The sequence below is a fragment of the Grus americana genome, chromosome 7 (genome assembly GCF_028858705.1).
Source record: "Grus americana isolate bGruAme1 chromosome 7, bGruAme1.mat, whole genome shotgun sequence".
In the NCBI taxonomy this organism is placed as follows: domain Eukaryota; kingdom Metazoa; phylum Chordata; class Aves; order Gruiformes; family Gruidae; genus Grus; species Grus americana.
The window spans coordinates 19,449,658-19,473,625 of record NC_072858.1 but is presented as its reverse complement, the minus strand read 5'-3'; the positions used below and the strand labels follow the sequence as shown (position 1 = coordinate 19,473,625).

Below are 23,968 nucleotides of genomic sequence, written 5' to 3'. Positions count from 1 at the left end.
AGAGAATAATTGATTTTGAAACTTTTTGGTTTAATAGATTAAAAGGTTGGTTATAGCTGCGATGATCTCTTTAGCTCATCAGAGAATTATGCAGTAATTCAAAGAGTGACAGAAAGAATAACCAGAGGGTTGAAGGAGAAGCAGGAAGAAACAGCAATACTTTTTTTTGGTATGAATTACACTCTTTCCAAAGACTAAGTCTTGAGTTACGCAAACTGAACAAAATACATCTCAGTAAATATATTTCAAATCTTCTCCTATGTAAGACAACACAGCCCCTGCTCAAGGAGTAATACTATGTTTGCCATACATAGGTTTTCAAAAGAAACTATGAAGATTTTAAAACAATATGCTGAGCACACATAGTATATTTTCATTACACAAAAGACTGCCATGGGACCAGGTGGCCTCACTGCATCTATAAGAAGCACATGCAGAGCAGTACCTAAACGAGCCTTCTGGACACAACCATGTCTCCAGATGTGAGATCCCTGTTGCTTCTCTCCTCAGTGAATGACTTTTTAAGCAACCATGACCACAGAGGACAGGCAACCCCAACATCTTACTTGCTGGGAAGCAGCCAGAGGTTGAGCATCAAGGCCCAAGACCAGCACCAGGAACTATGGCTTGCCTACAGCAACCCTCTCCTTCCTCTACAGGCTCCTGGATAGGTATCTCTCACTAGCACATGCTCCTCAAGCCCTCTCTTTGCTGGTGGGTCTACAATTCATTTTCCAGACTGCATTTTATTCTCCTAGAGCACCTCAAGGGAGTGGCCTCATGACCATCTGCAAGCTCTTTCCAGTAATGGTTTCCTCCCACCCTGCCCAAAAATCCCACAATTACTCAGTTAAACCAAATTAGCCATAAAACAGCCACAGCATTTGCAGGTGGGGCTGGCAGAAAGCCCTTGCCCACCTTCCCCCCGCCCCGCTGCTGCCCAGGGAAAGGGCCCTGACATCCTGGTCAGCTGCCCTTCAACACTCAGCCCTGCTGTAATCTCCCAGGCCCTGATGCCATCACCTGCCCCCAGGGTGAAGCCTTCTGAGCTGGGGAGCGCCCACAGCTGCCTCCAACTCACCTGGGCCAGGCACCTTCTGCCGCAGATTGGCCTGAGAGCCTGGCAGAGTTGGGGTAGTGCAAGGCAGGCTGCAGTCTTGCTCCCCACTGGGGTGGCTTTTGCCGGCACTGCGGGGCTGGGAGGGCCTTTGTGGCAGGGCAGAGGCACTAACCCTGGACATTACTGTGAGCCTCAGTTCTGGGCCACGTCACCTTGTCTACCGTAATCAATTTGACATATGTTCATATCTGAAGGAAGAAGTGCCATGCTATTCAACTTACACAGGATGGTAACATGAAAAATTGTTTGCTTTCAGGTGACAGCCTCTGTGCTGCTGAGTTCAAGGGAAAACTTGCTAAAGCACAAAAATTAGACTGACAAACCCAAGCCATTTTTCTCTGGAGTCTGTGACCTTAAAGCTAGTCTTGCTGTTTCAGAGAACACAGCGCCAACTTTTACAGAAAACTAAAAGGAGATGTTTTAGGAGGGATGGATGAGCAGGAAACAAGCAAATAGGTAAATAATCAAAAGACAGACATAGAAAAATATATTGAATGAACTGGGAAATGTGAGACTGAAGAAGTAGCTCATTGCTTAAAAGAGATGGTAAAGGAAAACATACCTATATTACTAAAGAAAAATAAGCAAATGAATAGCCTGCAAAGTCATGAGTTCATAAAATCAGTTGTATATGCATTAGAAATAACGTCACCTGAAGGCAACTGATGGGAGTGGGACATAGAGAGTACCACTATGTAGGTTCAGATTAAAGGAAGTGTGAAATGCATCCACAGGACTGTGCAAATAAGATAAATGACAAGCACTGCCCCAAAAGATAGGGTGAAAAGGGGCTGATGTGGCAGACCACCAAGAAGATAACACAACATTTTCCTCCAAGACACCTCGGCAACAAGGAACGGGAGCTTTCTTGCCAGTCAGCTCCAAATGCACACTGCAGGAGAAGGACTTTTCCCTTGAACCAGTACAGGAAGGCAGCGCTGCCAGGGCGTGGGGGTGCACAGCAGAACCAGAAGTGCCGAGGGGGTGCCAAGGGGAAACTGAAGTAATTCCCTCGGGAAGGTGAGTTGAGTGCAAAGAAGCTGAAGTCAGTCCTGGTTTGGCTGCTGCTCAGATGTGCTGAAGGATGCCAGGCCAAGTCCCAGCAGCATTGACTGTGTCTCTAATTACTTCTGACAGCAATATAAAAGCTAGCTGAGATATGCTGTCTCATAGGGCACCATCTCATCACTCAGACGAGTAGACTATCCACAACTTTTGAATCCTGTCCCAAATACAGGGAATGTAAGTTTCTAAGGGTAATGGGGAGAGTTGTAGCAAGTAATTTATAAAAAAATCTTTTCCCCTTGGAGTATGGCAGCCTTGCTCCACAAGTTATAGAGAATTTGGAAAGAAACATAATCAAATTTCAGGGGCTAATGAGTTAGCAGTTTTGGCAGCAGATATTTTTGTTGCAACTAGCTGTCCTTGCATAAACCACTTTAAGGAGAATATAATGCTGGAAAGCCATAAAGGTTATTTACATAGATGGAGTTTCATCATCTCCCACTCCAAAACAGGCTGGGCTGGTTATGCTGATCTAATGTTTTCTTTATCATGGTTTGTGTGAGGCTAGGAGCACATGTTAGATTGTGTTTTAGTTTGCTCTTTTAGTATGCTTATGGTAGTCCTTTGAGATACAAGTTTAAATTATGCAGCATGTGCAGTATTACAAGAACAGTTTCAGAGATCTAATATTCAAACAAAACCAAAATATTGCTTGTACCATGGCCTTTGTTATGCCCCAACTTAGCAAGAACAATTTTCTGCAGAAAATAGCCCCCAACCTTTTTAGGAATATACCTTGCAGAATATTCTGAGAAGATCTTCAGTTTTGCTTTCCAACAAGTGGAAGAGAACAACTTTCAGGTTTGCTCCCTGGAGGTAATTTTTCGCTTTCTTTGGGAGCCATTCTCAGTCCCCTCCTGGTATGAAAAAGATGGTTTGGTATTAGGTGAGTTCAGTAGTTTGAATTCACTGTTCTGTTCAGGATAAAAACTAACATACTTTTTAAAAAGTTAGCCTAAGTCTTAAAGAATGTCTACAAGAGCTTTTCAGTTTTGTTTGGCAAACAATTTCAAATTCAACATTGCATCATTTTCTGCTGTTAAAACAGACCAACTCTTGCAACATGGCCTGCATCTGAACTGAAATCATGTACACCTTTTACTGATATGACATAGCCTCTGTTTAAAGAAAAATGGGATTTAATATTAAAGACAACCTCATGAAAGCAACTGATACAGTATCTGTGTAGAATTATTCTTCTACAGAACAGCTTGCACTAGCTGGCATTCTTTTCTTCAAATGAAAGACAAACGTTTGGTTTTGGTAGTTACAGACTACTTTCAGGTTACTTTTCCTTTTATTTAAAGTTTAAACCAGCAGATGTTCCTTATTAAAGTTCAAAGAATTCCTGTCTGAGTCTAAAGAGAAACTTATGGTAATTTTTGTTACCAAAACGTGTATATTTCCGTACCCTGACATTCTAGAAAAGGATGATCTGTTCCGCATTATGACAGTTTTGAAAATAAAGCCAAAGGATTTCTCTCATTGCTGTTTAAGAAATTAAATCCCTATCATCTAAACCTGGCACCAAACAATAATTTCTACCTGAGGAAGGTTTTAAACAAAGATACCTTACTAAGTACTTTCCACAGCTGTCACTATTGTAACCCAGGATGAGGAACAGGCACAGCCTGAACTTAAAACCGGAGTTTCCCAATTCTGCTGATCCCTGTCCTGATATAGGGCACCTGCAGCTCGAGCAGGTCACCTGGCCTCACTACCTGCTCACCCTTTCGCTACCTGCAAACAGTGATTATCCTGTTTATATACAGATTGCAAAGCTTCAGCTTGCCTCTCAGCCTGCAAAACGCCTGTGTAAATAGCATCACTGTAATGACCCAGAGTATCGGCAAGCTCGAACTTACGTATATCCTTCTGCCGGACCTGAGGGAGGCAAAGCCGGGGCACCGCAGTCGGCGAGGCGGGCAGGTGAGGGCAGGCCGCGGGGCAGCCCGGCGAGCCCAGCGCGCCTTCCCGTGGCAGTTGAGGTCCTGCTGCCGCTAAGAGGACAGGCCCTGCGTGCGATACAGAAGCCTCATAGCTCACCCCCATAGCAAAGCCCAGCCGCTGCCTGACAGGAAACCTCCCCCAGCCCCGCCAGGCAGGCAGGTAGGGCCCACTCCGCCCCGCTTTCACCGCCCCCGCCAAAACTACACTTCCCGTCGGGCCTTTCGCCGCAGAAACGGCCGCCCTCCCAGAAGGCTGCGCGGCGCCGCGCACTGCTATTGGTCGGATTTGAAAAGAAGCCGCGGCCGTGCTGGTCACGCTGTACTGGTGAGCAGCGGTGGCTGTCTGGGCAGGTGAGGAGAGCGGAGCTGCCTTCACCCGGCGGGGGTCGGCAGCTGAGCCCGCCCAGCGTGGCATAGGCTCTCAGGTAAGCCCGTGCGGGTTGTGGGGCTGCTGGGCCTTCGCTTGAGGGGGAAAGGAGGCGGTGGTTGTGGGCTGGGGGTGGCGGAGCTGGGAAGCGTTGTGGGTGGGCTTCGTGAAGGGCGGTGCTGTTGGCCTTTTCCCCTCGCTGCGATCGTGCTTACTAGCGTTATGGCGGGTGAAAAGTCACGGGGAGGGTGGGGGGGTGCGAAAGCTCTTCGGTACCGCAGTGGGGCGTGCGAGTCGCGGCTAGCGCTCGGTCAGGGCCCCGGCGCTGGGAAGGCCATGCGGCCCGGTCCCGTAAGGACGGGAAAACAGTGCGAGGCCTTGAAGTGAAAGATTGATATTTGCAGAAGGAAAACTTTTTTTTTTTTTAAGTGTAAGGGCAGATGCTTTGTGTTTTATATAAGCTGTGAGGCTTATTATGTGGTTTGGAGCCTTTTCTACCCGTTCTTGTACTGCCTGGCAGAGCTACAGGTTGCACATGTGCCGTGACCTGTGCTGTGACCACGCTTTGCTGCATGTGTGCCGCTCTGGGTGCCTTTCTCTTAGGGTGTCTGCAGCTCTAAACTAGTGTCACAATAAGCAGAGTTACAATAGCATATCCCAGTATATAAGTACCTGTTAGAGGCTGCAACCGGGCAATATACCTGTTTACACTAGAATATCTAAGCTAATTACAGTGCTGTATGACACAACGTGGAGACATGGACAGTCTGGCTTTTGCATGCTGTCAGTGGCTCAACTTCACTGGTCTGAGTGCTGGGCTCATGAACACTTTCAGTTCCAGCTTAATGTTTGTCTTTTGCCTCTTACATAACAAGGCACAGAATGAGAGTATAGTCTTGACAAATCACAATTTAAGCTTGTATTTAAAGCAACTAAAATGTCAGTTATCTAACAAACACATTTCCTGTCAAGGTCTGATGGGAGTTTTGCAGTGTGACTTTGTGTAGCTGATGAATAAGACTTATAGGTCATGATAGCACAGGTATGTTTCTTTCCAGTAGTGGCTTATTTGCAGGTCAGTGTTTGTTCAAGCTGCGATAATATTTCAGGCTGAGGTTTTTTTTCTGGTTTTTGTACAGTTGCCTGACAAAAATAAAGTGCAAACTGGAAGAAACAAAGTAAATATTGCCACTGAGTTTATGTATAGCTCTACCTAATTTGTGCCTTGGTGACCTTTATCTAGTTTCATGAAGTTCGGTGTCTGCTTTTTACAGGCTAGATGGGAAGACTGAGCTGTTAAGTGTTTTGATGCTGAAGTGCAGACGTGTTTCAGGTTATACTGAATATATTGGGGGGAACAAAAATGTTATGAATGCTTAATGGGCAACACTCTTCCTGAGCAAAGGGGCTTTGAACCAGCCCTGGTCTGTCTGTTGTTGAACTGCATGTTCTCCATGAGTATTTAGAGAGACAATGTATATGCATTGCCATAGCATATGCTACAAGGGGTTGTGGAATTAAAAGACCCTTGAATTGTTGTGTCTAAAGCTTCAAAACTGTAGGAGGTCATGTGGTAGGTGTATAATTGCTAGAATGCTTGCTGCCATAGTCTATGAGTAATTGCCCAATGAGTTATTTTAATCTGTAGCGAAAGCTGTCAAGTCACATCTGTAATACCACAGGAAAAAGCAATAGGAGAGTAAAGTGCAGATAAAATATGCTAATATTTTTAAATAAAATGCACTTTTTAAAGGTAATTTTGAAACTTATCTGTCTATTATCAACACTGAATCAATTTACTTTCATTTGCTATAGCGAACTTTCACTACCCAGATTCTGAGATGCATAAAATTATTAAGTAAATGAATTGCTGATCTGTAAAATGACTGGAAAAAAAAAATACTAAAAAGCAGTACTTGTACTCTGGCATGAGGTCTCCTAATTTTCTAGTGTCCCCTCAATAGTTAAAACTATCTATTAGTCTTTGGACTATTTCTGAACTCTGTCTTGTATTAAGCTACATTGTGTTATCTTTATAATATCAACTATTAATCAGGTCCTGCAGAGATAACCATGAAGTTTGGGTTACTCTTGCAATAAGCTTTTCTTCTAAATGGACATTATAGTGGGATGAAGAAGTGAATCTGGAACAATATGATTGCTTTTTTAAAATTACATCTTTCTTGTCAGATGTGGTTTTTAACAAGGTTGTGGTATATATGTACGGCTTTTCCCTGGTAAGGAGTTTTCATTGAAAGAAGAATGGCTGTTCTTGTTTCATCATGATACAAACCCCTCTGCAGACCCTCTCTATGGCTGTTAGAAACTTGCTATGTCAATTATGAATAGGATGAAGAAAGCTTTCTCCTTAAAGAAATTGTAGTTATCAGTCTCAAATTGACTTCTAAGGAATTTCAGAAGCTCTACATTATGTGATCAGAAAGCAAAAAATAGTTTTATTTTATCTTGCAGGATGGAACCGACTTTGGATAATGACAAATTTTTCAGACCTTCTTATGTTACTAGTGTTGAGCTGCCTCAAAGAACAGGACCAGTAAATGTGGAAGATATCAAAGCAGATCTCTCTGCTGAATTTTCTTTGGTTTCTTCAAGCTCAGACACAAGCCAGGTAAGAAAGCTTTAATGTTTGAATTGTTTGGATTTTTTTAATAAGCTTAGTCCTTTCATAGATAAGAATAATCAGAATTTTACAGAGAAGACGAAAAGCATCTTTAGTATATTTTTAATGTGGAAGAAATATGTATGATTAAACTAATTTGTGTGGCACTGTTTTGATGCTTTATTGGGTGCATCAGTCTTCTGTGAAGGAGGGTAGTTGCTGGTTCAGAGCAGCTAAATCATAAAATGTTTTTGTGGGTTTCATTCTTGATCTCTGGTTGGCCTGCGTGTAGTGTATATACATGTGCTTCAAGATTACTAATGCTAAGTTATCACAGCGAGCTTCTGCAGGGGCCTAAGCACTTGTAAATACTGATGTAGTGAATTACTTTTTCTTCCCATGTCATCAAATAAGTCTGTTCAAAATAGTCTGATGAAAATAAAACTGCCTTAACATGCTAGTTATCAAACAAATAATCTAGTCAAATTTCTAACTTAATTATTTTTTTTTTAATTTAAGAGGAGCAGTTTGGAGTCTAAGGGACACATACAAGTTTGCCTGCGTATTAGGCCATTTACATCGTTGGAAAGAGAAAATGAATCACAGGTGTGACATTTAGTTTAAAAATACTTTGAATGTATGTTGTTGTGGGTTTGGGGTAGTTTTTTTTCTTGTAAGCTGAGATTTTTATACTCTTTTCACACCTACATTGCTTATGCTTCCTTTCAATAGGACTGTATTTCACTTGAAGACTCAACAAGCATCATACTGAAGCCACCCAAAAACTCTTTGAGTAGACTAAGTGAAAAAACTGCTGGACAGATGATACAGAAGTTCACTTTTTCACAAGTAAATGAGCTGTCTTTTAAAAGTTTCTGATTTATTCCTGGAAAAAGTTGTTTAACTTGTATTATTTAATACCAAGCATACTAGATTTTTAAACTGTCAATAGTCTTTTAGATTATAAACAAGTAGAATTTAAAAGATTCTTTAAAAGTCTCTAATGAATGCTTAAACAAAATAAAGATGTTTCTTGATAATGCTCAGGTGTTTGGACCTGAAACAACTCAAGAAGAATTCTTTGAAGGTACCATGAAGCAACCAGTGCAAGATTTCTTAGATGGATATAATCGTCTTATTTTTACATATGGTGTTACAAATGCTGGGAAAACCTACACATTCCAAGGTATAAGTAGAAATGTATTCTTCTTGAATGAACTTTTTTAAAGTGAGGATTACTTCTAGCAGAAATATTATAACTTTTTCCTTTATTTAAACTGTAGAGTCTATACATTGGCTTCTCTTGAGTATTAATAAATAGCCTTTGAAAGTCTTCTCCCATAACAAATATCACTAAACTGCCAACAGACAGTCACTGCCAGAGTTTACATACACATATAGTGGTATTGCTTTGTAAGGCTGTAACAATTTCAACCAGGTGTGTACGACTTTTTTTCCTCTAAGTATCTGGAATGTCAGGGAGGAGGGGGAGTTAGGAAAATATATTTTCTATGTATCAGGATGTGGAAAGTGTGTAAGTCACTCTACACCAGACCAGTATTTTGTTCTTTTATTATTATTGTAAAGGTCATATGCATCTTATATGCACTGTCTTCAAATAAGGAATAGTATTTGAGTCTGTTTCGATTACTATAGGTAGTGAATAAATGTTTTGAAACCTGTTTGATTATTTCCAAATACTTGTCTTGTCTCAAGTTTCTGAGCTTGTGAATAATATCCTAGGAGACCTTGTCTCCAGATGCACTATTTCTGTACTGTTAAAGCTCAAAATCCTTTCTGGTCAGAAGATGTTGTTCTTTAATTTATTTTTCAAAGCATTTTAACAAATGAGCTGATTCACATAGAAACAATTTCTCCTGTAATGAAATGGCAGTTCTAGATGCTACGCTACTTATTTTATACCTAGAAATAGTAGAAGAACAATGAGTTTTGTACCATATGAAATTGATCTTTATTGAATTGACATTGTCTTCTAAGTGATCTTCTGTTAGATGGATTATAATTAAAGACTACTGCTAGTACTTTCGGTTATCATTAATCTGGGGCAATAATGAGATGCTCTTTCCTGTCCTAATAAATAATAGGTAAATAACAGAAAACAGAATTCCTAAAGTGTACAGCCCTCTGTGCTTGACTAGTTTGGGGTGTATTATGTAGGTTTTTTTCAAGAATTTTTTGATTCATTTCTTTTCTGACTGTGGAGACTTTTTTCATGGTATTGTGTTTTTAGGACACAACTATCAACTTGTGATAAGAATTGGCAGGGCAGAATGTTGCCTGTTGGGTGCCATGATTTCTTCTTCTGTTATTTTCAGTATTGTCAATATAGCCTTTCCACTTTGGCATTACATGGGAGCCTTCATTCAGTCAATGGCAAAGGACTTAAGTGAAGGATGTAGCAGTTTTTTTAGGACTGTTCATTGTTCTCCATTTTTTGGTTTGTTATGCCCCTTACTGTCTAAGAGAGAGAGCATGAGCTGTTGCTGAAAGCCAAATAGCTTTTAAAACACTCTAATGACACTTCTTTTACCTTGAGAATACAAAAAACTCCCACTGCTTCTTACTGTAAGGGATCTTCAAATTCTTCATGTATGCCCTGAGATTAGAATTGCTTATCTTTCTGTCTTCATTTGTTCACAGTAATAATTGGAATTTTTCTACTGTATGCTGCTTTCAGGGACAGAAGATGATGTTGGTATTCTGCCAAGGACTATGGATATGTTGTTTAAAAGTATTGAAGGAAAGCTATACACAGCAATGGATCTCAAACCCCATCGGTGTAGAGATTATATAAAGCTGACTAAAGACCAAGTGAGAGAAGAAACTGCTATTAAAAATTCAATACTTCGCCTAACAAAAGAGGTAGAGGAGCACTTCTTTCTATACTGATGAGTACGCACATCTTTAGATAGCTCAATGTTACCCTGTTCATTTTTCAGTGGGAAGAAACTATATGTATTCAAGCATGGATGTGTCTTTACTGCCAGCCAGCTATTCAGATTACTAGTAAATTGAGCAATAGAGCTGATGAACCCTGTTCTCCTGTAGATTTGTCTTGTGGCTGAATACTTGATAAGATGTAAACTCTAAGGTTGTTTGGTTTTTTTTTTTCTGTATAGCTCGGGTACTTGATAGTTTATCCTCTGGGTTTACTGCTGCTTGATAAGTACTGAACACAAATAGTATCATCTGTGGGGATGATAGTAGGTCTGCTCCTTTAAACAATTTACTGTCTTTCAGGGTACTTGAAAGAAATTACTGATTTTGAGGTTGTTCCACTCTTCCAGTTTGGCAAATATCCTCAAAGGAAGCAAAAAAATGCTTGAAACAACAGAGCTGTAAAGCTAGTGGACTTCTAAAGATTTGAATTAAAATGGATGTTCTGGCTGTTGTGGGATGGAATATATCTGTTACCTTGACTCTTATCCATGAATTAGTTAACTGGACTTTTCCAGTGTGGAAGGCAGGTGGCGGCAAAATTCTTCAAGACTTCACTTCAAAAGCAGAGGCATATGTTAAATCTGTCTCTAGCAGTCTTTAAGGACCTGTCACTTATGTGTGTTTGAATACACAAATATGTCTCCTAGTTTCTAAAACTGTAGTTATAAGAACAATACTTCAGCTTATAAATTTGGTGGCAAAGCTTGCATCTACTTAAACAGAAACAGGTTTGAGTGGGTGTTTTATGTGTAAAGCTTAAACCTAAAAGTTTTGATTACATAAATATTTAACTGTTTCAGGAATAACTTTATGGAATCCCAGTTCTATATGAAAACATTTTAAAAAACCCAAGCCACACTTGTGTGTGGTTTGTTTTTTTTTTTTTTTTAATCCATGTTTCTTCCCTTAAGCATCCAGGTTTTGGTAGAGGACTTGTTCTGTGCCTAAAAAAAAATAACAAACCCCTAAACAAAACTAAGACTGGGAACAGAGTTTGTGTGTGAACCTCATAAGCTCTAGGGATTTGTTTTACCTTTTTTTTTTTTTTTAAGCTCAGCAGAAGAAAATATTCCTTCTCTTTCTAAAACCTAGACTTTATTTTGACTGTGAAAGGTTTCTACAGCCTGTATAATGAAGCAATAAGTTGCTCACTTAAGAAATTAAATGAATGAGTGTTCTACATTTACCTCTGAGGGTTGACGTAGTAAACTGTAAGATATGGAATCCTGAATTAGCAGAGTACCAATTCAAGACTCCCTAGATTCACCAGGTTAAGAGTAATGTGTAAACTGCAACTGGACTCCTGTAAATCATCCTGTTAAATCACTGTTTCTGTGTGGGCTCCCACGCCTCTGTTTTTGTGTGGCTAGTTTTCTTCTGGTTCAGCAAGCTGAAATGCTATATACCGTGATAGGGCCTGATGGAAGTGTCAGGAATGAGTGTTAAGGTAAGAACAACCCTTTCAATAGGAGTGTACAGGTGCATTGAACTAGGCATGATGTATAGCCAGGATCCTTGTATTGGCATGTTGCAACTACACTGTATTCCTATCTAGTAGGACAATAGAGCTGTCACAACAGTAACGGGTAGTGTACTGATGTTGTATTGTCAACAATATATTTTTAAAGTCTCTGTTCTCTTTTATAGGTAGACCGTCAAAATAGCACTAACAACAAAGCACCAGTTGATTCTAAGGGTATGTTTTATATTAAAGAATTGCAATTAAAGCTGGCAAAGAAGCTTTCTTAAGCTCAATAACTGATTCCCGGCCTACGTTAATAATAAAATGACTACTTGGCATTTTTATATGCCTGTGAATTAGATAGTGAGCAAGTTATCTGGGCAGAAAATACAAGGATAAAATGGTTAGAAGAATACCTGAACAGGCATTAAATGAAATGAAACTATAGGAAGGAAAAGTAGTAGTACTTAGGATACTGCTAGGGCCCATAGCATGACAGGCTTTTAGAGTACCTATATGTAATCAGGTAAACCTAATTGTAGCATTTAAAAACTACCTAAATAATAGGTTTGCTTTAAAAAGTCAGAATGAAATCTACTTGTCAGTTTAATTCTCTGTCCTCTAAAGACACTGAAGAGACTTGAATACCTAACCAAGCTATATGTGTTTGATAGCATTTGCAAGTGGAAAAGGAAGTGGTAGAGTAGGTGTCTCGTGCAAATACGTAGAGTAAGCACGTGACTTCCAGATACTTAAGAAAGGGGTGGGGACAGATTTCAATGGATTTTTGTCTGAGGTGAGCTTTTAGAATAGTGCTGTAATACTAATTCTCACTTATTAATTTTTTTAAAATGAAATTCACTTTACTAGGCCTGTATTGACTTGTAATATTTTGTACTTGACAGGTTTGGAAGAACTCTTAAAAGACTCAGAACAATCTAGCACAACTGTGAAAAATTACATGAAGTTTTCTGTTTGGGTTTCATTTTTTGAGATTTACAATGAATGTTTTTATGATCTACTGATTCCTATATCAAATGACAAGAAAAGAAGAACACTGCGCCTTGCTCAAGACATCAAGGGTTGTTCTTATGTAAAAGGTGATTAGAATACATTGCGAACTGCCAAACATGTAACTTCAAAATTAGTCTTCCTGTAATAATGTTTCTTTCTAGACTAGAAAACTCCTAACTGCATTCACTGTGGCACTAGAAATGTCTGCCTTGAGAATGAAAGGCAACAGTCTACATACATAGTTCTATCTATACCTTTAATAGCGTTTTCTCTTTATTCTTGACTGTAACTCTTAAAAGCCTGCATGTGCTCCACTGCTTAGATATTTCTTTGAAATGGGAGGAATATTGAAAACAGTTGACAAATTTGTTAGTGGTTTGGCTTTTTCCATTTTCTTAAAAAGACTAGAACTTTTTAAGTATAGTGATAATTGGCTCAACAGTTTGTTTTTCTTAATATTTTCTATAGAGAAACAGACTTCAGAGAATATGTGAGAAAGTTCAGTCTGATTACAAATTAGACTTTTACAGTACTTTGGTTTAATCAAACCTGTGATGTAATTTTGGTTTGGGTTGGGGGGTGGGGCGTTAACAGAACTCAAATTAATAGTTCAATATTTGTTTCTGGCCATGGAAAAAGTAGAGTTTGAAACCTGTTTGATTTGTTGCAGGTTCTTTGGACAATCAAGACACCAATTCTAGACTAAAGGCTTTTTTGTAGGTGTTTGGCCTGCTGCTTTTATCTTTCATATGCCAAACTATAGAGTCAAAAAGTTGAACTGGACAATAAACCCAACTCCTTCATTTCTTCAAAGACTAGAAAATGTGTGAAGTAGGAAATAATCTGCTTTGAGCTATGCTTCAGTATAATTTTTTTTAATAAAGCTGGGAAGTGTAAGGCTGTTCCTGATGTTATTGAGGAAAACCAGTTAATGATTTTCTTGTTTTTCTTGGCCACAGCTGATATTTTTGCTAGTACAATTTTGGTGACCTATAGTTTAACAGAGGCCATAATGTTCATATTATAAGTTCTGTTAGTAGGGTTGCAGGTAGTTACGCTATCACATACCAAGATGACATATAGTCATCATAATTGCAGACAAAATTATTCATTGAACTTTTCCAGTTGATGGCCCTGAAAGATGTCCAGATGATTTCCTCCCCCCACCTTCAAAATCATAGGCTAAAACAGAGAAGCTGTCCAGGTAGAGTTCTGCCTTGATGAATATGAAATAGGGCTTTCATACTCATGACCCTACCTTTTGGCTTTTCAGTGCTCAGGTGAAGGTTGCTCACTTTATTTGAATGGAACATGTTTTATTGTACTAACAAGATGAAATGGGGTGATATACTTGTTCTTCCTTTCCCATGGAAGAAGGAATCTTACTTGTTACCATATAATTTCTATCCGAAGTAGGATTAGTAAAATATTTGTATTTCTCAAGTAAATGTATTATTCTTGGTGTGTATACATTATCCCCTAATCTGTTCTTTCTTTTTGATAATGATATTTACAAGGTGGTTATGTTTCTTTTTCCTAAAGATCTGCAGTGGATTCAGATTTCTGATTCTAAAGAAGCTTTTAGACTTCTAAAACTGGGGTTGAAACACCAGAGTATTGCAAGCACGAAACTAAATACTTGCTCCAGCAGAAGGTGAGAACCATTTTGAGTAACATTGGGCATAGGATGGTGTGTAGCAGGAAGGAGAAAGTAAAATATGGCTTGTTAAAGCCTCTTCCCCTCTTAAAAGCCACAGGGTCTAGCTATAGCTATCTGGCTTTCAGTTTTGGTGTCCTTGAGCAGTATGTGACCCAATGCTTTAAGCCAAAAGGATTCAATCCTTCAGTAAGACAAACATGTACGAAAGCCAACAGCATTTTATCAAATACTTTCCTTCAAGCAAAAGCACTTAGGTTTATTCCATCCAAATGTCTGAGGAAAAAGTAAAATAAGTGCTACATAAATATCTCTTCTAAAGTTTGCATCTGATAGAGTATACTCTTAGATATGTTGACAGATTCATCAATGTATTGAACAGATATTGTGGAGGCTAAAAATATTTTGAAGGTATTGGTCTACTTTATCACTTCTCTACTGATTTAAACTTGTTTTAGTCACAGCATATTCACAGTTAAGATACTAAAAATTGAAGATTCAGGAGCACCGCGAGTGACTCGAGTCAATGAGTAAGTTCAGAGCAGAGTCTCCCTCTTCTTTGTGATGAAGTTGTCAATTACTCTCCATGTTGGTGTGCTGGTACTGCTCTATAACCCAGTGCTCCCTGGTACAGTATCATGCATGTGTGGTGGTTTCCCTACTTCCTATGCTCATACAGTACTTAGCCGTCTATCTCAAGCTATCAGGTTGCAATGCTGTTCTGTGTGTTGTCTTCTCTGTTCAGTACAAGGTTCTGATAGCCTGCTGCACTCTTGAAAGTGCTCAGAAGGAAGAGGATGGGGTGGGAGGAACAGGAAGTGTGTTGGGAGAGGGCTTGGCAGGAAGTAGTGTGAAATTTGACTGGGGAAGCATCATTGAAAAGGATGGAAGGGTTCATGCAGATAAAGATCAAGAAATTCTTCCTCTAAGAAAAGTGATTGTCTTTAAAAGTGAATAATTTGTGTATGTTCTAAGGTAAATAAAGTGAACTTTCCTTATCTACTTTCAGATTGTCGATGTGCGATCTTGCTGGTTCAGAAAGATATACCAAGACCCGCAATGAAGGTGATAGATTGAAAGAGAGTGGGAATATAAACACCTCTCTCCTGATTCTAGGCAAGTGTATTAACGCACTCAAGAACTGTCAGCAGTCAAAGTAAGTCCTTTTACAAATTGCAAGCTGGCTGTGGTTTTTAGGTATTGCCTATAATGTTTAAAAGTTATTGTTAAATATATACAATGCTAACACTAAGCTTTTGGTAGAAAAGATGCACAGACTTACAAAGTCTATATGGTAAAGTCTTGTTATCTACCAAAGTTATTTTAAACTTGCCTTGTTTTACTCTTTAAGTCATTCAAATTCTAATGTCCTTTAAACATGCTATTATAGATTTTAGCAATTTAACTTTACTCTTCTGAGCTTGGCTTAGAAACTTTGGAATAAGTTTAAAACCCCCTTTTCACTAGTGTCATAGTAAGAGTCAAACTTTCAGCCTTTTATTACTCCTTTGTGAACTAACTCCATTTTCTATGTACTTCTAGCATAACAGGATATTGCTGTGCTATCATAACTGTGCACTCTGACAAAATTTTGTTTCTTTCTAAATCTGGACATAACTTTAATACTCTCCTCCTGATCTAGCTAACTATATGCAGACAAAAGAAAGCCTTCCCACTATTTATGCCCCACCTTGGGATCTAAATAAGAGTAAAATAATAGAATAAGTTAGCTGTCTAAAAACTAGTGCTATATGTAGTCACAGCTGGATGTAACTGTCCAGGAACTGCTTTCTCCACAGGTTCTCATTTAAAGATCTATTTCTGTCCCAGAAGTTAAATGAATTCTCTGTCTGCCGATTGATATGCCTGGATGTGCTTTGTCAAATTCACTTACCCCATAACACTGTTCCTGACAGCCTATTCAAAGTCTATCACACCTTAAGATGAAGAAGCTTTGCTAGCTTGTGTTCCTGGTTAACCCTACATTTTGTGAATTTACAGTCTGTCTTATCTTCCTGTTATTTCCAGATAGGAAGGATGTATTAAAACTAGCAGCTACTTAGAGGGCTGTTAATGTATCCAGAATGTCTTTTTCTGATCCTAACAACTCAGAATTTTAACAATATAGAAGAAATGTTCTGAAACATAATCTCCTGAAGCGTTAATAGATGCACCTTGCAAGTTGAATAGGAAGCAATAACTTTCTTAAAATGATTCTTGTTTATCAGTCCTGCAGCAAAGCTACTTATGAGCTGTATATGTATTATAGCAGGAGTGTCACTATCTTGCTGAGTTCTGTGTGCTATTCATATAACTGAACAGCTGTCGTGTGTCCAAAATGCAGGCAACCTATTCAGTGGCAAGTGCGTGTTTAGTCATGTTTTAGGAATTCTCATAAAACTTCCTATAAGCATCAAAAACTACATCACCATCTGTTAAAGTCAAGGGCACAACTTCCAATTTAGAAAATGCCAAACTGCTGGGGGATTAGGGAAAAAGTCCTGAACAGTATCTCTGTGTGTTTAGTGTATAATCATTTTCTTGCCTGGGCACTTGTTATTGTTGATTCTCAAGAGGCAGGATACTGAGTGAGAAAGATCTCTGATAATGTGGGACACTGCATGCCTATAACTAGATATGTCCCTTTCATGAATGTGGAACGGAAGAGAGAGGTGGGGTATAGTTTGATGTAGCATGAGTCTGCATGATCTACCCTAGGCTACGTGTTGAACGCCCTTTTGGTTTAAGTACTCCTATGGATTGTATTGCATTGCTATAGCCTGTCTGAGATAATGGCTAAAATAGCAGTCACAACCATGCAATCTCTTCAGGAACAGCTATATTTAGTCCAAAACAACTTTAATTGATTTAAAATCTACTACCTTTATAAATATTTTTAGGTCTTCAGGCTGGATAGCTCTTACACTGACTGGCAATTATTAAAATTCTGGTCATCTGTTCTTTTGTCTTTAAAGGTTACAGCAGCACATACCCTTTCGGGAAAGTAAGTTAACTCATTTCTTTCAAGGATTCTTCAGTGGAAAGGGGAAGGTATACATGATAGTAAACATAAGCCAATGTGCTTCAGCATACGATGAAACACTCAATGTGCTAAAGTTCTCGGCTATTGCACAAAAAGTAAGTGTGGTGTAGTTTATTTTGTTGATCAGTACTTAAGGTTTGCACTTAAAAAGCAGGTTCTCTTACTTCTAAGAATATGAATTTAGTTACTGGATTTTTCTGTCTCATGTTACAACCATATCTTCTAATTACTCCTAGTCAGACTTTATTTCCTTGTAAAGCTTTTAAAAAGGCTTTGTTGGAACACTTTTTTTCCTTTGGAGTGTGAGGGTGGGTGCGTCTCCTACTGAAAATCCATAATTCCTATAAAATGTCCAGCCTAACAAGACACTTGCTATATTTGGAAGAAATTCCTTGAGAACTAGGTAAACTCTTTTCTTCTGTACTCATGCTGTCACCTAGGAGTAATTCTAGCTGCCCTGTATACTACTGCTAGTATTAATTTGGAATATTGCTCACCTGAAATATTGATAAAATTAAGCACCAGAAAGTTTGACAGGTTGTCTTTATGGCCATAGAGGCTTCCATGGGAAGGTGGAGGTTAAGCAGAATGAGTAAAGTAAGTGTAGTGATATAACCCTGGCAAAGTTGGAAGACAAAAGTATTGGGGATCGGTGCTGCAGCCTAATGGAAGCCATGGAAAACTTCTGTTGACAGTTAGATGTGTTCCAAGGACAATAGATCCAGGCCTTTGGAATGTGGGCTTATCTAAGCAGGTTAAGTACAACACTAGAAGGAGTATACTTTAAGAGTGATACAGCTGTTTAAGAAGTAGAATTTGTAGGATGACACTTGTGTAATGCAACTAGAAACTCAAAGTATAGGAAATCTAGAAATCTGTTGGTGCATGAGGTGGGTAACCCTCTTGTAGATAGTCGAGCTAGTGAAACTTGGTGTTTCCAGGATCAAAAGAAGGGTTAGACTATAAAGTACCTCCTTTGTGCTCCAGCTGGAAACTGGTTTAAGTAGTGACTCTGAACAGATGACAGGCTGGGGGAGTGCTATGCTCAGGAGATCTATAGGAAAGCGCAACAGGTATCTCTTGGAAGTGCCAGTAGAGGTTTAAAAAATACTGATAACTTTTGTTCTTTATTTTCCGGGTAGGTTTTAGTTATGGATGCATCTATTCTGGCCCAAGATCAATCATTTGGCGAGAAATCAGCAAGAGAATCATCACTACTTGGTGACACTAAAATGCCAATCCCAAGGAAAAGAGCTACTATACTATGGGACAGGAGCTTAGAAGATGTGATTGAAGATGATGATGATGAGATGGAGGAACAGCATAATACATCAAGAGAAGAAACAGCACTGAAACACGAAGAATATAAAGTTCTTATCAAAAAGGAAGAATATATGGTATGTGCCAGGGCTACTTTAAGAATTAATGTAGCGTGGAGTCTTGAAGCAAGGTATTCTGGTTTCCCCCATCTTTCACCCCTTTTTTTTTTTCCTGCTCACCTTTATTCTACCTAAGTCCAGTGTTAAGAACTAAAAGTGGGATTACTCATGGCTTATTACCTATTGTGGGAAAACTCTATCAAATGTGTCTATATTTAGACTGAGTGGTAAGAACTACACATTTGGCTTTCTCTCCTTTTGGTAACCTATGGTCAATGCACAGCAAGTATTACCTGGTTTTTAGCAACACAGGAGACTGTTCCTTTGTATTCTATGCACAAGAAAACTCTGAAAACTATTCTTTAAGGAACAGCGTTTTTAGGCACTTCTAGGGAAAAAAAGGAGGAGGGAACAGAGGACTAGAGAGTCTTTTGTGGAGGTGTCATTAATATTGTCCAAAAAATAAGTTATCTGGAAAACAAGAGCTAAATCTTGTGGACCTTAAACTTTTTTTAGACAACTTCAATAATTCTTGTAATAAACTTAATGTCCTTTGCAAATGTCTGCTCTGTGCAAACTTATAAATTCCTGCGCTAGTACCAGATACTTCAATCTACTCAATCCTCCTGTTTATGAATAAGCTAATAAAAGAACTGGAAGAGCTTTTGCCAGCTGGAAGAGTAAAGTGTTGTAGTGTTTGAGGAATGGGAAAAATCTCACTTCTGGGAAACTATTTCTTTATGAAAAACTTAATGCTAATGGTAATTCTAGACGCTGCTGAGTCTTATAGAAGAGTTGAAGAACAAACTTATTACTGAAAAGAAGAATAAGTTACTGCTGGAACTAAAAATTCGTGAAGAAGTGACACAAGAATTTACCCAATATTTTGCTGAGCGGGAAATAGATTTCAAGTAAGTTAACTTTAAGTGGTTTTAAAGTTACTGGTTAAATAAGTGAAAGTAAATTCACTTAGTTCTTAAATCTGTCTCTTGGCCGTAAGAGACCACACTCTTCTAGAATTAATGCCTCTGTTAATAGATCAGTTTCTCTTTGAACTATGAGTTGAGGAAAAATACTAGGTAGGAAAGGTTTTGATTTTTTTGGGGGGGGGGGGGGAAGGGGGTGGAATCTATAAGCAGTGTTTCTTGTAGAGCTCTCCCTAAGAGAAGAGCTGCTTTGATAGGATGTCTGTAGAAAGAGTGGCACTTACTGCAGTAACCAAAGGATTTGTCTTAGCGATACTCCAAACAGGTATTCTGGCTCAAGAAGCTTAGAAAAAATGCTTCTAGTTAAGTGCTATCCATTACCTGTGTATATATTTGTCTCCCTGTCATTCTTCAGGGGGGTGTGTGGGAAATATACTTCTATTTTGGTGTAGCAACACCATTTTGTGTATCTTTCTATTGTACCAAAATAAAGAAAAAAAAATCTTTGTTTACAGGAAGCTGTACTAATAACTTCTTTGCAGCACATACTGGCTAGCTTTTAGCTGACTTATTTTTCCTACTATAGGGAGTGCCTTTCTCACGAGCGAGAACGGCTTGAAGAAGATTCTGAAAGACGCCTGGAAATCTTCAAGGAACTTGTAAATGGTTATACTAAAAACACAGATGAAGAAAACAAATTAAAGGATCGGCCTTCCAGTGAACAAGCTGGACCTCTGGTATCTTTACACCCCCCAATAACATCTGTTTTACTAACTACCTGTTATGGTGATGGTATTGTCTCAAGGATTAGAAGGATGGTTTCAAGGAATTGCATGCTGTGTAACTACTCTCAGCAAGATATATTTGTCACGTTTAATAGGAATAATTGCTGAGCCTTTCGGAGCATTTAGGAATCTCTGGGATTTTCTGTGTTTCTGCAAGACAAAGTGAAAATTACTGTATACAAAGAAATTGTGGGGAAAGCTACAATTATACTATAAACTCCATTGTATGAAGTGCCTATTTAAAGTATTCGAAGCTGACTTCTTAGGCCCCATGTATGGACTGTATTGGAGTGGTCCCAGAGACTTTTTCCCTCTTAAGGCTATTGCAACTGAAGCAATAAGAATTGTATATACGCTTAAGCCATAACTAAACTCTTGAGACCAGCTCTTGTGAGTTAGAAACCCTTTGGTTTTTAAAAAACAAAGAAGAAAGATATGAAGTCTGTGTTTTGAGTACAACTTATCAACTAAGTTACCACAAGCTTATTTCACATCACAAACTTTTACTGATACACAAAAATTTTGGATGTAATCCTTCTAAAACAGTTCACTTGCTGTGTTTATTCAATGTTCTCATAGGGTAAAAACCCCTAGCTTTAATATTAAATTTGAAGGGGGTGCTTTATGATGATACAAAAGGGAATGTGATGGTGGATCATTAAATGTTTTAAAAATAAAGTAGCTATTACTTGATACTGGAGACTTGTGTGTGAAGGTAGACAGAAACTGGCAATCAAATTGCATGTGAAACTGCAAGGTGGCTTTGAAGCCAAAATTAACTGTACTTACATACTTGAATTCATAAGTCTTCCAAATTTTCTGTAGAAATAATGGCTATTGTGTAATTATTTGCTATTTCTAAATGGATATAAATTATCTTTCAGGATAAAGAACATAGCACGGGACCAGGCACCTACATTGATCTTGAGGGTGTTATTGATTCTCTGCAGAATGATGTTATTGATATCAAAAAGCAGGCAGAAGCAGCACACAGATACATTGTGTCCCTAGAGGACCCACAGAAAGCTATAAGTTGGCTTGAAAAACAGCTGGGAAACATTACCACTGAACTAACTAAGACCAAAGAAGAGCTGACAAAGAAAACCAATGAACTACTTAAAACTGAAGAAGAGCTGACACGGAAAACCAAAGGTGAGCTAGGTGTGTGATGTGAAAGGCCAAAAAAAGAAACGACTGACTACTGTAAAATAGAAATAATAATACGGTTGAGCAGGATTTTGGAACCAGATCATATGTATAGAGGTGGTAACCGATTGTTCATGTTCAGGTTGAACAATTCCACAAGCCTTGGTTAGTTCATTTTTAAGACAAAACTTAAAACTGTCAATTGCAGACTTCTGAATTGTGGGGTAAAATATCAACATTATTAATTTTTGATTTCATTGTTATATTGTAATCTCTGTACTTCTTTACATTTTGCTGATGCAGTGTTCTCAGGTATCCTGTGGAATGTTCATAGAGGAAAAAGTAGCAATACCTCATAATAAGATTTCAGCTAAGTCTCTTGACATGATCTATGTTTTGTATGGGTTGCAAGGCCCAATTTTCCTATTCAAAAAATCTAAAAAAATTTGAAATGTGTCCTATAAGTAGAAGTTAACATGTAAGTAAATCAATCTACTCAAAAGCTACTGAGGTACCAGAAGATCTGGAAAAATGGGTTACTGTGTAAACTATGTAATGGGTGCTTGCTTGATGCAGGCTTCTTTTCTTGTTACAGACTTTGAAATGCAGATGATTAAATTGGATGAGTCCGCTGAGCAGCTTAAAGAAGCAACTGAGGTAACTCATTCAAGGAAACACTTGTGCAAAATTGTTTGCTCTAATACAAAATTCCAATAGCTTAAAATGCTATTATAGTATGTTTCTAGCTTTTTCTTTTTCTTTTTTTTTTTTTTTGTACCAAGCTTAGCTTAACTGATCTTGCTTCTAAATACATGGTATAGTTCAACAATTTAACACTGACTAAACTACTATTCTTTCTTTTCCAAGAAAATGAATACACAGAATAAAAGAATTCAAGAACTAATGGACATTGTGGAGCAAAAAGATGATGTTATTATGAGACTACAAGATTTGATATCTCATTTAGAAGAAACTGTAAAAGACTATGTAAGTCTTAGACATCTCAATTTTCTTTATATGAAAAATCTAAATCTATGCTTATAACGGACTTAACTATTTTGGAAAATTGAAATTTTCTGTAAGTAATTACTACTTGCTTGAAATGGTAGCAGGTGAAGTTTAGCTTCAGTGTCAAGTTAAAATGTGTGTGGGTGTGTGTATGTGAAAAATAGGACTTTCAGAAGCAGCGATCTGGAATTATTGGAGGACTGTAGATGAGACTCTGAAGAGCCCCTCTAAAGGAAAACAAAACAACAACCAAACAAAACCAACAACAAAACCAAACCAACCACAAAACCAAACCCCATTGAAACTGGGAGGACTTAAACACTGGGAATAGAGGGATTGCGTCACTGCCTCTTTATTATTGCCTGAATGGAAGAGGAAGGAAAGGAGGCTTTGCTGCAGCAAAAGGTCAAATTTAATTGAAGTTAGAAGTTAGTAATGTGAGAAAGACGGTTATTGTGTGAATTGGTGACAAAAATCAGTGTGTTCTACCCACTATCACCATGTACACACACTCAAAGGAAGAGCAATAATATGAATATTTTTTGCAGAGTTTGAACTAAGAGTGGATGGCCAGGGTATCTCTGCTTTTGATGTGATTAATGAAACTTACAACTGGCTGGTCTACTGATTACAAAAAAAAAAGTGCAGTTAGGGGTGGGTGGGGTTTTTTGAGCCAGATGTCCAATAACCTGTGGTAGTTCTGAGAACATTTTAAATGGAACCTGGTCAGCATTCTGATCCATTTCTTTCATCCACTATAAAAGTAAGGCTTTGACCATACTTAATCTTCCATTCCCTCTCTCTGCCCTACAGCAACTTAACTTCTCAATAGTATGAATGCTCTGAGAGTGATGAGAGTTGTAATGACTGCTTTCTTTTACTACTCCTTCCAAGAGCAAGGCTCCAATGCTGTCCAGTGTTTCTATGAGACTATGTAATATGAGGCTTAAAACATGATCACAAACCTCAAGTCTGTTCTATAGATTTTTTTTTTAAATGCAGTACTTAAAGATGAGTAACTGGTCCTTGGCAACCAGTGTGGCTTGCCACTTGTGTCATCTTGCAAGTAAAGAAATTTTATTCTTAGTCAAATATATAGTCTAAAGTATGTATGACAGAACTGACCAGGCTTTTAAATTGCATCAGATCTGTCATGATAAAAATGATCTGTGGCTTTGAAAGTGGTTAAAACTTCCGACTCCACCAACTATGACAAGAAAATGACGAACTTGTAGAGCTGATCATTTGCCCTTTGAACAAATCAGAAATTTCATCAACTCTTTTGACACTGGAAACTTTTTTCAGGTGGTAAACAAACTCCTCTTATGTGCAAATCTTGCATTTTGTAGCCTCCTAGTCTCTTGCTCCGCTTTCTGTACAGCGCAGAGCATTGTGCTTACTAGTATCTAAAGGTGTACCTGCTTTTTGTTTAAGTAACTGACTTGTTTGTCTGACAACCCTGATAC

The 23,968-nt window shown here is 38.4% G+C and overlaps 2 protein-coding genes across 11 annotated transcripts in view; one reads left to right on the top strand and one right to left on the bottom strand.

Annotated features, from left to right (window-relative positions):
* The window catches only part of PANK1 (pantothenate kinase 1), a 48,319-nt gene extending 43,997 nt beyond the window's left edge, over positions 1 to 4,322 (bottom strand). For both annotated transcript variants that reach the window (XM_054831568.1, XM_054831571.1), the window contains exons 1-2: positions 4,051 to 4,322; positions 2,921 to 3,042 (exon numbers count right to left, since the gene is read on the bottom strand). The gene's annotated coding sequence lies outside the window, so the exon portion shown is untranslated. The remainder of the gene's footprint in view (positions 1 to 2,920; positions 3,043 to 4,050) is intronic.
* A 112-nt stretch (positions 4,323 to 4,434) lies between these two features.
* The window catches only part of KIF20B (kinesin family member 20B), a 38,401-nt gene continuing 18,867 nt past the window's right edge, over positions 4,435 to 23,968 (top strand). For 4 of the 9 annotated variants that reach the window (XM_054832708.1, XM_054832706.1, XM_054832702.1 and 1 more), the window contains exons 1-18: positions 4,435 to 4,559; positions 6,974 to 7,130; positions 7,641 to 7,727; positions 7,854 to 7,970; positions 8,169 to 8,307; positions 9,820 to 10,004; positions 11,730 to 11,778; positions 12,450 to 12,644; positions 14,101 to 14,212; positions 14,674 to 14,745; positions 15,225 to 15,371; positions 17,191 to 17,353; positions 18,401 to 18,655; positions 19,409 to 19,548; positions 20,150 to 20,300; positions 21,233 to 21,509; positions 22,090 to 22,151; positions 22,362 to 22,481. In XM_054832708.1, the coding sequence (XP_054688683.1) occupies positions 6,975 to 7,130; positions 7,641 to 7,727; positions 7,854 to 7,970; positions 8,169 to 8,307; positions 9,820 to 10,004; positions 11,730 to 11,778; positions 12,450 to 12,644; positions 14,101 to 14,212; positions 14,674 to 14,745; positions 15,225 to 15,371; positions 17,191 to 17,353; positions 18,401 to 18,655; positions 19,409 to 19,548; positions 20,150 to 20,300; positions 21,233 to 21,509; positions 22,090 to 22,151; positions 22,362 to 22,481 (2,427 nt within the window). In that variant the 5' untranslated portion in view covers positions 4,435 to 4,559; position 6,974. The remainder of the gene's footprint in view (positions 4,560 to 6,973; positions 7,131 to 7,640; positions 7,728 to 7,853; positions 7,971 to 8,168; positions 8,308 to 9,819; positions 10,005 to 11,729; positions 11,779 to 12,449; positions 12,645 to 14,100; positions 14,213 to 14,673; positions 14,746 to 15,224; positions 15,372 to 17,190; positions 17,354 to 18,400; positions 18,656 to 19,408; positions 19,549 to 20,149; positions 20,301 to 21,232; positions 21,510 to 22,089; positions 22,152 to 22,361; positions 22,482 to 23,968) is intronic. The other 5 variants (XM_054832710.1, XM_054832709.1, XM_054832704.1 and 2 more) reach the window with 3 other exon arrangements.